The 12,818-nt window shown below is 37.1% G+C and overlaps 1 protein-coding gene across 1 annotated transcript; it reads right to left on the bottom strand.

The window, feature by feature from the left end:
• Positions 1-1,028: 1,028 nt before the first annotated feature.
• Positions 1,029-12,189, bottom strand: LOC115003643 (uncharacterized). Its single transcript, XM_029425529.1, has 12 exons — positions 12,058-12,189; positions 10,354-10,544; positions 9,652-9,790; positions 8,469-8,619; positions 8,006-8,138; positions 7,014-7,166; positions 6,175-6,212; positions 5,738-5,904; positions 4,374-4,849; positions 4,104-4,203; positions 2,546-2,798; positions 1,029-1,374 (listed from the first exon to the last, which is right to left on the bottom strand). The coding sequence occupies exons 1-12, from the start codon at positions 12,187-12,189 to the stop codon at positions 1,277-1,279; spliced, it is 2,031 nt and encodes a 676-aa protein (XP_029281389.1). The 3' UTR covers positions 1,029-1,276.
• Positions 12,190-12,818: the final 629 nt, after the last annotated feature.

Raw genomic sequence — 12,818 nt, 5'->3', positions numbered from 1 at the left:
TGCCAGCTTTCAAAGCCTGTGACATTTGAGTTTTTTTGCACAGACAATGATCTACAGAACAATTTACTATATTTACATTTTCACAGCAGTAAACATGGTGTGAAAATGCTCTGGAAAAGAAACACATCTTTGAACATGATCAGGAGAGGTCAGTGTTCTGTTTTGTATATGGGTAAGAAAACACAAGTTAATGAAATAAAGTAAGTAAAAATTAAGTAAGTAAGTAAAAAGTCACTTGTTCTCAAACTCATTGGGGCTCGAATAAACACAATTTCATGATTTGTTCAAAATAGGACTTTCTCTGGATAAATATTGACAATTTAGTGTATAGATTTAAAATTAAAAGTGCTATCAACAACCTTTAAACATTTTAAAAACATATATTTTTATTGCTCTCTAACCTTTATGTAAACATTAATTAAAAAAAAGTAGAGACCTTAAATAGTGGGTTGGACTGGCTTCACTTTTTTGCTTTTGATGGTACCGCTGAAAATGCCAAGTCTCGATTTGCATTTACATGCAGTAGGTCTATTATTGAAGCACATCCCACAACCTTTCTCTGAATTGCATACAGTACTTCTGTACACCGTAGGCCTACATGCAGTTTTGCGAGTGCAGCTTACTTACTAATGATCAATGCTCATATTTCCACTTACTAGCTTTTCTGAGCTTTCAACAAAATCTTATCATCATCTTTAGTGAGTAGACACACAATAGCTGAAAAGCACTGTGAGATGTGATTGAAATCTCCAAAAAGCTAGGAAGTAGACCTTTGAGCTTCGATTGTTTAATTGCACATACGTGTTCCCAAAGGCCAGACATGAATTTCGATGCTCAAATAAGCATTTTACTCTCACTACCCGGATATCCCACCTACCCTGTTTTGATGTGCTCCGTGCTGTGCCTCATCTGTACAGCCTACAATAGATGTGAATATTCAACAATACGCAGTCTGGTTAGATGTTGACTGGATTTCACTTTTAGCTTTTTTGTAATTTTCCTCTAATAATGTATGCAGACAAAAAATTTCTTGAACGTGCCCAACAATTTACTTTATTGAAAACAACATCGAGTAAAGTACATGAGACAGTGCAGTATAAGGAGTCAGGTGCTTCTTTCAAGGTTTTTGTTTGCAAAGGAATGTTTACTAGCTTAAATTAGTAGAGGGCTGACAGAAAGTCAGGGGCAAGAAAGGAATAATGACTGATGAAGGCCACAAGCTGAAATACATTGGTCTTACAATAAAGTTCTTTATACAACATATTGTGACAGATCATCATTCAGCAGCATGTTCAGTAAAGGAAGATGTTTTGAAGAAATAGGCTGATAGTGTCAAAATCACTCCTGCTATCAAGGCTGAGGCCTGTTCTGGAGCTGCAAGAGAAGAGAGGCGAGATTACGCATTTACAATTAGAGTGTGTGTGTGTGTGTGTGTGTGTGTGTGTGTGTGTGTGTGTGTGTGTGTGTGTGTGTGTGTGTCCATACAATCTAAACTCATCAATCATCAAAACAACTACAACATGTTATCCTGTTTGTGTTTAATTGTAGTAGTTTGTCCTATTTATTGTATTCTAAGTTTTAGTTTTACTGTGTATTTTTTACTCTATCTGTGTGTTTACTGTGGCACTGGGGGCTGTACGGCCAGTGTAACGTTCTATCTGTTCACTGCTAACGGAAGATCTGTCGCCTCCCAGCCACAGCACACTCTACTCCCCGTCGCCTCCCACCACGATGAAGACAAGGCGGGGGTGCGAGTCGTTTTCTCGTTTCTACCACTTTGGATTAAACCAAAACAAACTATCAAAATGTGCAGGGATCATGGGTGTAATGTTGACGAGCCCTGAGTCTGCCCGAGTCAGGCATCTGTACTTCTTCTCCCTCTGAGGGCAGACTGGTGCTGCATCGTCTCACTATTGCCTCTCGGGGAACTAGTGGTATTACAAGACTGAACGGAGCGGCATTAGTTAGCGTGCTGATTTCAGTTTCTCTGAAACACAATGCATAACGTCAACACTGTTACCTCTTCACATTCTGTTGATAATGTTACTTAATTGTTTTAATGTTTAAAGTATGTTGTTAAATTTGGGCATATTTTACACATTGAACCTTTAAATGTTAACAAAGTGATAATTTCTTTAAGACAAGATAATGTAACTTGAATTAATGCTTGAATTGTAAAAATAAATAAAAAATAGCATAGAAGAATGCATAGGCCTATTATGAATTACGGAAATAATAAAAGTTGTCTCTTTGGAGCCAAAAGCAGTTGTTTAGTTTGTTTGTGCTTCTAGCCAGCTATGCATTTGGCGAATAACATTAAAAATCTTTATATGTATTTATTTAGTACTTTTCTCCAAAATAAAACAACCTTTAGAGAAAACTTTAAAGATAAAGGAAAATGTTTTGCTATACTTTACAAACTTGATTTCACTTTGCAATTAACATTGTAATTCACACGTCAGTGGATTGATATTTAATTTCATGAATTATGTCAAATAAGAAATAAACACAGACATTGAGGCTTGTGTAGAAGATAACGTCTTACCATGTGAGATGATGAAGACCTGGGTTGGTCTGATAATTGCACCAGTCGTAGTTAGTGCAGGAGTGGTGACGACTGTAATAGTTGGTGCAGAATTGGCGACCATGAGGCTAATGGCCGCTGAGCTAATGGTGTATGTGCTGGTATACACACCGTCAACCAGCATTCTGTTATTATTCGAGTGGGTACACAGATTAGGGCATTTCTGAGAGGGATTGATGGAGATGCACAGATTGACTGTACACCTGATGTACATCTGCAAAACACAAAATAAATAGATGCAAGTTAGCGGTGTGGAGAGACAGCTCAAAAACATATCATAACTTCACTTCAACTATTTGTAACACATGAATCACTGGTTGACAATAGCCTATTGTTACAATATGTTTAGTCACTTAAGAAAAATGGAAAGTGAAGAAGTGTAAATCAAGACAATGTTCAATCCTCAACAAACAATACCATGCTAGCGATCTGTGTGGCTGTAGCAGTGGTGCTTTGATTTAAATGCTAGCATCAGCATGCGAACATGCGAACATGCTCACAAAAACAGCTAACATGCTGATAATGTTAACCATGGTTAACTAACTTAGTTTGGCATGTTATAGCTCACATTAGCTAATTAATGATTAACTAGCAGTTCAGTTGAGGCTGATGGGAATGTCATTAGTCAACCAAGGAGGTTATGTTTTCGCATTGGTTTGTTGGTTTATTTTTCTCTTTGTCAGCAGGATTACGGAAAAACTACTGGCCTGATGTTCATAAAACTTGGTGTAAGGGTGAAGCATGGGGCGAGGAAGAACCCATTACATTTTGAACTGGATCCAAATCACAGGACGCTTACATGCATTATTGTCAAAAAATCTGTTTATTCAATATTTTGGTTTATGACCAAAATATTGAATAAACAGATTTTTTGACCTGATCATAGACCAAGAAGAAAAGCTATTACAATTCCTTCTGTGGGAAACATAAATGTCTGTATCAAATTTGAAGGCAATCCATCTAATAGACATTTCACACTAAACCACAAATGTCAACCTCATGGTGGAGAGGAAAAGTTAGAGGGCCAAAAGTCAGTCGGATTCATCCTTGGGGAACAATTGATGTCAATTCCTTCTGTGGGAAACATAAATGTCTGTACCAAATTTCAAGGCAATTTATCCCATAGTTGTTGAAATATTTCAGTCAGACCCAAAGAGGTGGACCAACTGACAGTTTGAAAATCTATAATGAAAAGTGTAATTATAGAAATACATCCCAGCTGTTTCCGATGGCTTAATTAGAGGTCAATCTCTACAACATCCTATAGAACGTTTCACAACACCAGCATGGCCTAGATGAATGTCCTAAGATTCAAACAGAACCATTCACCACAAAGTCTGTACAGTACGTAAAAAACAAGTTTTCTACTTGAACTTGTCTTGGAAGATTTAAAACAATTCGCAGGACATGAACACTGCAAAATGTATTGTATGTGTGTGTGTGTGTGTGTGTGTGTGTGTGTGTGTGTGTGTGTGTGTGTGTGTGTGTGTGTGTGTGTGTGTTGCATGATCATACAGACCGTTGAGCTTTGGGTCTCCACTGAGCTCAAATCAAGGCGGTAAATCTTGGAATATTTTTGTGGTATAATAACCTCTAATGTGCTGTTGGAAAAAGTACACCTGGAAGAAAAAGTTTGAAAGAACTATTGGAATTCATATGACATGCTTCAAATCTAGACATCTGCAGCTAAGCAGAGTTAATATTTCGTATAGACTATTTCATATAGTATCTGTCCTTTTTAAGAAGGTAACCTCAAATTATTACAGGAAACAAGTCGATTGTCACTTACCCTTGCTCAAGAATGGGGTGCAGCTCTGCAAAGTCCTCTGTCGCAGACTCAAAACAATTGCTCACTAACATCTCGGCTCGATCAATGCTGCAGTTGGACATCACATGGAGGTCCAGCTGGTTGATCCTTTTCGCAGTGTTAGAATTGCTGGTGGTAGTGCTGTTGTTGTTGCTGTCTGATGGTGATTCTACCTCTCGACGCAGTCGACTTTGCGACATCTGTAGGTTACGAAGCTTCGGGATGCGTGTGATATTTGCCATGGGCCCCTCTCCTGGAAGGTGCAGTTCAATCCAAAACGCGACGTTACCGAAAGCCTCATTTTCTGTGGGCGTGCTGACCTGGTACTGCGGCCCCTTGGTCTCGACTCCAGAGATCCGGCAGGCCAGAGGGAGGACGAGAGAGGGCAAGCGGTTGATCTTAGCGTAGGGACGCACACTTTGCAAGGTGTTGGTGTAAACCAGCTCTGAACCAGAGTGCTGGAAAAAAGGAGAGGATGAAGAAGAGTATAGTCGGTATTCACATTCAGCTGAATAATCTGTCAAGTATTTTTAAATGTAACAAGTGATTTAACACCAGACTGAAAAGCAGGGTTTTACTGCCCATTCTGGTTGAGAGATTCCAGACTGTTTCAGTCAGGTGTGCTCTCTTGCCCCTTTAATAACAACAACGTCCTAGAGTACACGCAAAAGTACTCAAGAATAGTAGACAAGATTTTCAGGGGGTATTAAGCTACTTTTAAAGTACTGCTGAGATCCATTTCATAGTCATAAATAGATTGCGAAAATCAAGATATTGATTACACAGAATGAAACATTTTGGGACAAACATATCCAGTAACTAGAAGTATATATTTTTTCATGTCTTATACTGTTGTATATTAACAAGTGGATGTTCTCTCTTCTTTAGTGATTTCTAATGTTCAATGATTTTAGTGTGTTTACATCCACATCCGATCCATGAATCAATTAGAGTGGAACATATTCTGCAGATTTATTTTGGTAATAAAAATAATTGTTAGTTGCAGGCCTACATCTGATGTACCATCAAATTGTTGCACTTTTAATACACATTACCTCAGGGCTAAAAGGGCTTATATGGATGTGAACTTCACCAAACATCAAAGTCGTTGTTTTATATGAAACTCAATGTCCTAGAGTACAGAGCCCAAACAATAAGATCTCCCACAATCAAAGCAGAGTGCAATGCATATACAAAAGTCTTTCTTTGTCTTTTCAAAATTCTTAGGTACATTTCAAGAAAGAAAAAAATACAGTAAGTATATACACGTCTAAGAAAAAAAATGACAAAGACAGGATGACAGAAAGATAGATAATAAGAAAAGACATAAAGGTGGAGCATGTTACCACAGTCTTGGTGCCACAGCCAGTCAAGGAGATATGTGCAATCAGGTGTGTGTTGTTGTAGGTGACGGGACAGGTGGGGCTGTTGAGTTGCAGTTCGGCCAGGTTGATGTTAGTCAGAGAGGCGACAGGGAGCACCAGACTCATCTCGCTCTTCTCACACGTCAGCTCTGCAGGCATACAGCATCAGATTCTTTGGTTATTCAAAAATTCTTATTCATAAGCATCATCAGTACTTTTAAAATGTACAACAAGGTGTAATATTTTCTCAACCTGTTCCAGCAGGTAGTGTCCTCGTCTCCCCTGAAAGGTTTAAGAAAGGCATGTTTCAATAGATAATATTTTCTAATAATCCCTGCTATGGAGTTAGGTGTGATAGGTGTGATATATTGTGAGCAACAGTAGCGCATCTCGCATTCTTATGAAGCTGAAGGTCTTACCTTGGTACAGCCACACGCATCTGGGCTCTGACTGCAAACTGGAAAGACAAGAAGTGTAAACCAGGTCATGCACTAAATATGCTCTTTTCAAGATAAGGACTTTTTTCTGGTAGTGAAAACAGGTTTGCGTTTGAATATTATAGTGTAATGTACTTGTGCTGTAGATACATGTTTTGTATAGTTAACAGTTTAGATATAGGAAGGAAAAACATAGGAGAATGAGAGGGAGGGGTATGACAAGTATCATACTGAGGACGTTACAGTTACATTAGCTTAATGTGTCTATGCCTCGTAGTTACTTTCATACTTTCACATTATGCACACCTCTGTGTATGTGCACAAGAGTGCGTAACAACTGAATGTGAAAGTAACTAGTTTTACTGTAACTGAGTTTCTTGGTATAACTGGATGTTAAATCGTTATGTGTAGATGTCATGTATGTGATAATCGCATTTTCCAAATTATTCTGATGGTTTTTGTGTGTGGAAACCTGCGGAAACATGAGACGATCCAATAACAACTTGTTTATCTCTGTGTTGGTTTTTTAAAATTCTACACACTATGTTGTCTTCACACGCATGCACACACGCACGCACACATATATATATATATATATATATAGAGAAAATAATTATGATATACTGTATATATATACTATATATATATATATATATATATATATATATATATATATATAAATACATGTACTATATATATATATATATATATATATATATATATATATAGTATATATATATATATATATATATATATATATATATATATACTATATATGTAATTTATATATATATAAAAGGATGTGGTTTTGATCAACTTACCTCTTGGTATTCGCAGCAAAGCAGATGGGCAAAAGTCGGGCCAGTTTGTTTTCGGAGCGGACCCAGGCTATGGTCATGGTTGCCAGGGAGCCGACTGATTTGAAACCTACCCTGTAGAGTTCAGGGGGACCAACCACTGCTACCTCTAAAACACTGGGAACATAGAGATAAACCTTTAATTTCAAATTCCATAACTGTATTTGTAACAACAAACCCATACAGGTGATTTTCATTATTGTGCTTGATTAGACCTCTGCTGCTTCTGACATCACTCAAGTGTTCACTCGTTCACTTCTCCATATACAATAGGCCCTTTTCACAGCAGCCATTTTGACAAATCATTGTAATGAATTACATTATTATGGCTTGATTTGATTTATTCCCATGCAATCAGGAGAACAAATGAGAGAGTCGGCGTATTATGCCATGTTCACATCATATCGACCAGACTGTTATCCCCGGGTAATCATTTTGAAGATATCAGGAATTTCTGTCAGCTTCGACATCTCCCACTTTGCGAAAGGAACTAACAACACATTGGTGACCAAAAGTCTGCTAAGCCTCCATGGTAATTATATGTGTCATTGTGAAATACAAACAACAAGTGGAGGTTTTTGAAATGTTTCAAAGATAATATTGACGTTTGAACAATGCTGTGTATCTGAAGTAACTTCTGAGTTGTTTTTCCCAAATCACAGACTAACAGGACAAAGCTGGTTTGAAAATGGTTTACAGCAGACAGTTCATTAGTAATTATGAATTCAACTTTAATTCATTTATTGTTAATCCATCACATGTAAATATCAAGTATTAATATTACTCTCAGATGTATATTAATGAAATAAGATGTTAAATATCTGTTTAAAATCAGGTACAACTCCTGTTCTATATAAGCAAATACATACTGAATAAATTAACACTTTGCAGAGTAAAGCCATTTCATGTCTACATCGTATATATTTGTAAATAAATAAACACCCTCCAGGACACACCTCTCCAGCTGTGACGTAAAGTCGATAATGAAATCCACCTCCTGGTACGGCAGGACGTCCAGCGTGGAGTGCTCTTTGGGGGTCATACCTGTTGCCACAGGTTCCTCACTGCAGCTGGAAGTTGACTCCTCCACTGGAAGAAAGGAGAATGAGAGTTTCTATAACTTCAAACTATAACAGAGAATAACTATAAAAGGAAGGACTAAAATGGGACACAACTTGAACTCAAAATATTCTTTACTCATGCTGATTTACAGTTTGGACACACCTTCTCATTCAATGAGAATGACTGGTACTTTTGACTGGTACTGTATGTTTTAACACTCTGTACGTAATTATCCTTATTGTGTCCATATCTATGTTTGTGGTTCCTGCTTCACAGATGTGACGACTTGCTGGGTTTCTATGACATTCACGGTCCCCGGTCCATGACATGTATATGCAATATTGTCGCCATACTCACCCGTGAGAGAGAGGTGCACAGGGACAGAGCTGAGGGGTTTGTTGTCTATGAATTGGTTTATTTTGGGCACAGGGATCAGGTCCTCCGCCATCAGGTAGATGAAATACTGTCCTGCTGGTGCTTTTCCAGTGAATGTCAGCATGCATTTCTTCTAGTAAAAGAGTTTATGAATGTAACTATGTCCCGTTTTCACAGAGCTGAAGTAATTTCAATTAACAAAGTCCACAACGAGGTCTGTGGATTATTTAAAGTAACTGAGCCATTGTTTCTAAACAATGTTAAGATTTTTTAAATGTTACTTTCACAACACCCACATCTAAAATATAATGATTTGTTTAAGACTAAAGTGCCCGACAGTATATTCAGTAGTTCAAACCTGGCCTCAACCAACTACAACAGTAAATCTCTGTTTACACGTTGCATCAGTAATAATAACCCAATGAAGTAACACTACAGTAATAATACTTTTACTTAAGTTAATCATCTTAGTACTTCCTACACTGTTTATATAATATACATATATACTGTACATATATATTTCCAGATTTTTAGTTTTTTTGCTTTTTAAAATTGTTGTCACATAGATTATACAATAAAGTAACAGGTTAAGTTATACGGCCGGAACAAGGATGTTTAGTAGATTTGTGAAATATTTGTCAAAACTCAGTTATTCAGTGGTGGAAAGTAACTAAGCACATTTACTTTAGTACAGTTTTGAGATACTTGTACTTCAATTGAGTATTTGTATTTTATGCCACTTCATACTTCTACTCCACTACATTTCCGAGGGAAATATTGTACTATATATTTCACAACATTTGTTGGACAGCTATATTTACTAGTTACTTTGCAGATTCAAATAACAAATATAAAGTATAGCCTAAATTCAGATGTATTATTATTATGGATCGAACTAATTAGTTAATTAATTTGTTTAAATTAGCCCCACCTTTACCAGCTGAAACATTAAAGTGATGCTTACACATAAAAGCATATATAATAATTATAATCCAATTACATAATAACTATTATTCGGAAATTAGTACCTTTTTACTTTAAGTATATAGATTTTTATTACTTTTGTACTTTTGATTAGAATGCAGCAGTTATTGATTTCTTTTTAAAATAATGGCATTGTGTTATTATGTGCACTTTTTAATGACATGAATAAAGTTAGACTCACCTCATCCAGCTCTATAAAAGAGTGCTGATCGCAGTTGAGGCACTCTCCCTGGTCAGACTGCGCAAAGCGACACCTCACCCTGTCACCATCCAAGTCTTTTACAGACAAATAGAAGTGGTGAGGGCAGTTCACACGAGCCCTGAACCAAGAAACAAAGAGATAATCAGCCAATCACTTAAACCTTTTCAAATCTGTTTAAAAGTAAGAGCTTCTCATATCCTTGACTTTGAATGAATGTCTACATTTCTTACAGCAAAGGCAGTTTTGGAAAATGCATGTGTGTATGCGTGTGTGTGTGTGTGTGTGTGTGTGTGTGTGTGTGTGTGTGTGTGTGTGTGTGTGTGTGTGTGCGTGTGTGCAATACCTTAGTGGAGGAAGGAGAGCAACAAAAGCAGGATGGTTAAGTGTCCTGCTGTTTGCCCGAACCATTGGTGCTGCTTTCATTGATACATACAATTCTGTGTTTGACCTAAAGAAAAAACAATGTGTGTATTAGAGTAACTGAAACTACCTGAGGTAGCCTGATTCAAATCATCGCATCAAATGGAATATGCGAAACAGGAAGAAGCAACACTTAAGATAAAAAACAGAGCGGCTCATTATGTATATTGAGTACTATAAAGAAAATGTATGAATGTAAAATAAAGATGAATTTCAGATGTTTTAGGTAAAAGGTCCAGACAGTGTATGCAGGTCTCCTACCCTAAAGTTATGGTGGCGTTGTAAGTACTAGGGACAGTTTTCTGCCACTGGCGGACACACCAGCCAGAGTTGGGTTTGGTGCCAGTGAAAGGTAATGAGGTAGTGTGGACCAGACAGTCCTCCCCTTGTGCACACAGACCAGACAAGGCTGGACAAGGACTGGGAGCGATGGCACTGAAATGAGCCCGTACCTGCAGGATGCAAAGAGACATAATGACAACTGTCTGTGAGCGGAGATTTAAGAACCTGTAGAGTGAGCACAGCCTAACCTAAAGAACTCAAGCAGTCATTCATTTATTGTCATTCTGCAACATAGGGTTGCACAACACAATGCAGTTGTGGCCCATTTATGCAAAACACAACACTACAACAATAGTGCATTCCTTCAGTGCATTTATTTAAAACAGTTTGCTGTAGTTAATGAGGTATTAGAATACTGACTTTGGCTATACTTTGATACTGACTTCCAAAATTGATTCTTAAAAGAGCCTAAATGATCCATTTATAGAAATAAATAAAGAAGTAAGGGTTAGTATTATGGGATTTTAAGCGATTTTAAATTGTACTTTGTTATTGAGGAATATGTTTTGTATATAAGGTATAATGGGTTTAATGTGGCAATAAAGAATGAATTAATAAATTACAATGAATATTAGTCATTTTCACAATGAATGGTACTCTAAATTAATCAATCAATTGTTCTAAGTCACTTTTTCTGCTAAAAAGGCAAAGACAACTTGCTTCTTAATATTTATATTCACTGAGAAATAAGTGGTTTTGGTTTCAAAGTAAGTGGTAAATAAGTAAGATTAAGGGATTCTTTTTAAAACGTATATAAAATGAAACTTTAATAATAATAATAAATTGTATTTATAAGCGCACTTTACATTTGAATGAACAAAACTCAAAGTGCTACAGAGTAAAAACAATGAATACATTTATACATTTAAAAACATTTGGTAGACAGACAAGGCAACAGATGGATGGTCAAAGTCTGTTAAAAGATGGTTTTTAAAAGCATCCACAGTCTGTGGTGTCCTCAGATGTTCAGGGAGAGATCCACAGTCTTGGAGCAGCGGAGCAGAAGGCTCGATCGATGGTTTTGAGCTTATTCCTCTGTTAATAATTATCTGAAGTCCTTTTTTTTAAGTTATATTTTTGGGCTTTTCATACCTTTATGATAGAGAAGTGCAGATTGTGAAAGGGGAGAGAGAGAGCAAACGCCACAGGTCGGACTCGAACCAGTGGCCGCTGTGGGCAAGGACTCAGCCTTTGTATAGGGGATGCCTGTGCTACCGGTTGAGCTACCGGGACGCTCCATCTGAAGTCCTTTTAATATGTTTTCAGTTAAGAAAAATGTAATAATAAGGAATATTAGTTTTGTAGAAAAAATAAAATCACAATGGACATTGTAAGAAACACCTGTAAAACTCCTAGTTTGGATGGTTTCAAAACATAATTTAAAACTACGGATTTCTAGATGAAAATAACATAATGTTGAGGTTATAAAATGATAACTTTAAACAATCAGAATGACTTTTTAATAGCAAAATAAATTGTTTGTATTAGTTAACTGTCACTTCAGACATCACAAAAGCCTTAATAAATAATAGAAATGTAAGATATAGAAACGGGTAAAAAGTGCTCAAAATTGTGCCAAAGAGCACTTAAAAACATAATTTTTGGGGAAGAGAAGGTGCCCACCGTATTCCCTTCATTGCTGTCTAGGGGCACTACGTGGACCGTCAGGCCCAGAGAAGAGGCTTTGCAGGCCGGGCCGTACAGGACCAGAGTCAGGCCCTGCAACAGGATGCTCAGTTTGAATCTGTCCAACATGTCGGATCCTCAGTCAGACAGGAAGTCTGAGCATGTGGGAAATAAAGAGACAGAAAGGTGAAGCATTCTCAGGCTGATTATAGGATATAATAGATGTGAATGTATATTAAGCTGCACATCAACATGTTCTTTGTCAGGTACAACAAAGTATTTTTATGCACATACCCAACTCTGCATTCATGGTATGGAACATGTAATATGTGTCTGAGATACACAAACATGAGCACAATATGTAATCATATGGATCGTGGTCTGGTTTCGGTCGAGTGTTGAGGAGCAGTGTTATTAGAACTTGCGTAGTGAAATGATAGTGCGCCGTCTTGTTAAATGAGATAAGTCGTTGACATTTATGATTGGACGATAGCGCAAACACAGGACTGTAAAAATACTTGGCGCCAACATGAACTACTATGTTGTTCTATATTTTAATCTAATGTTGTAATTATTTCACGTTTTGATTCGTAAAGCCTGGCGTAACTCATGACTACCCAGAGGTAGATGGAGGGTACAAACATACATTAACACACATTGTAGAGCAGGTGATTGCTCCACTATGTGTCTCCATTATGAAAAGGCTTTGAGGCCAAGTATCTTTCCATTTCACAGGCTTTTTTAAAGCTGTTTTTTCT

Source organism: Cottoperca gobio, chromosome 3 (assembly GCF_900634415.1).
Source record: "Cottoperca gobio chromosome 3, fCotGob3.1, whole genome shotgun sequence".
Classification (NCBI taxonomy): Eukaryota; Metazoa; Chordata; class Actinopteri; order Perciformes; family Bovichtidae; genus Cottoperca; species Cottoperca gobio.
This window is presented reverse-complemented; position numbering and strand designations above follow the sequence as displayed.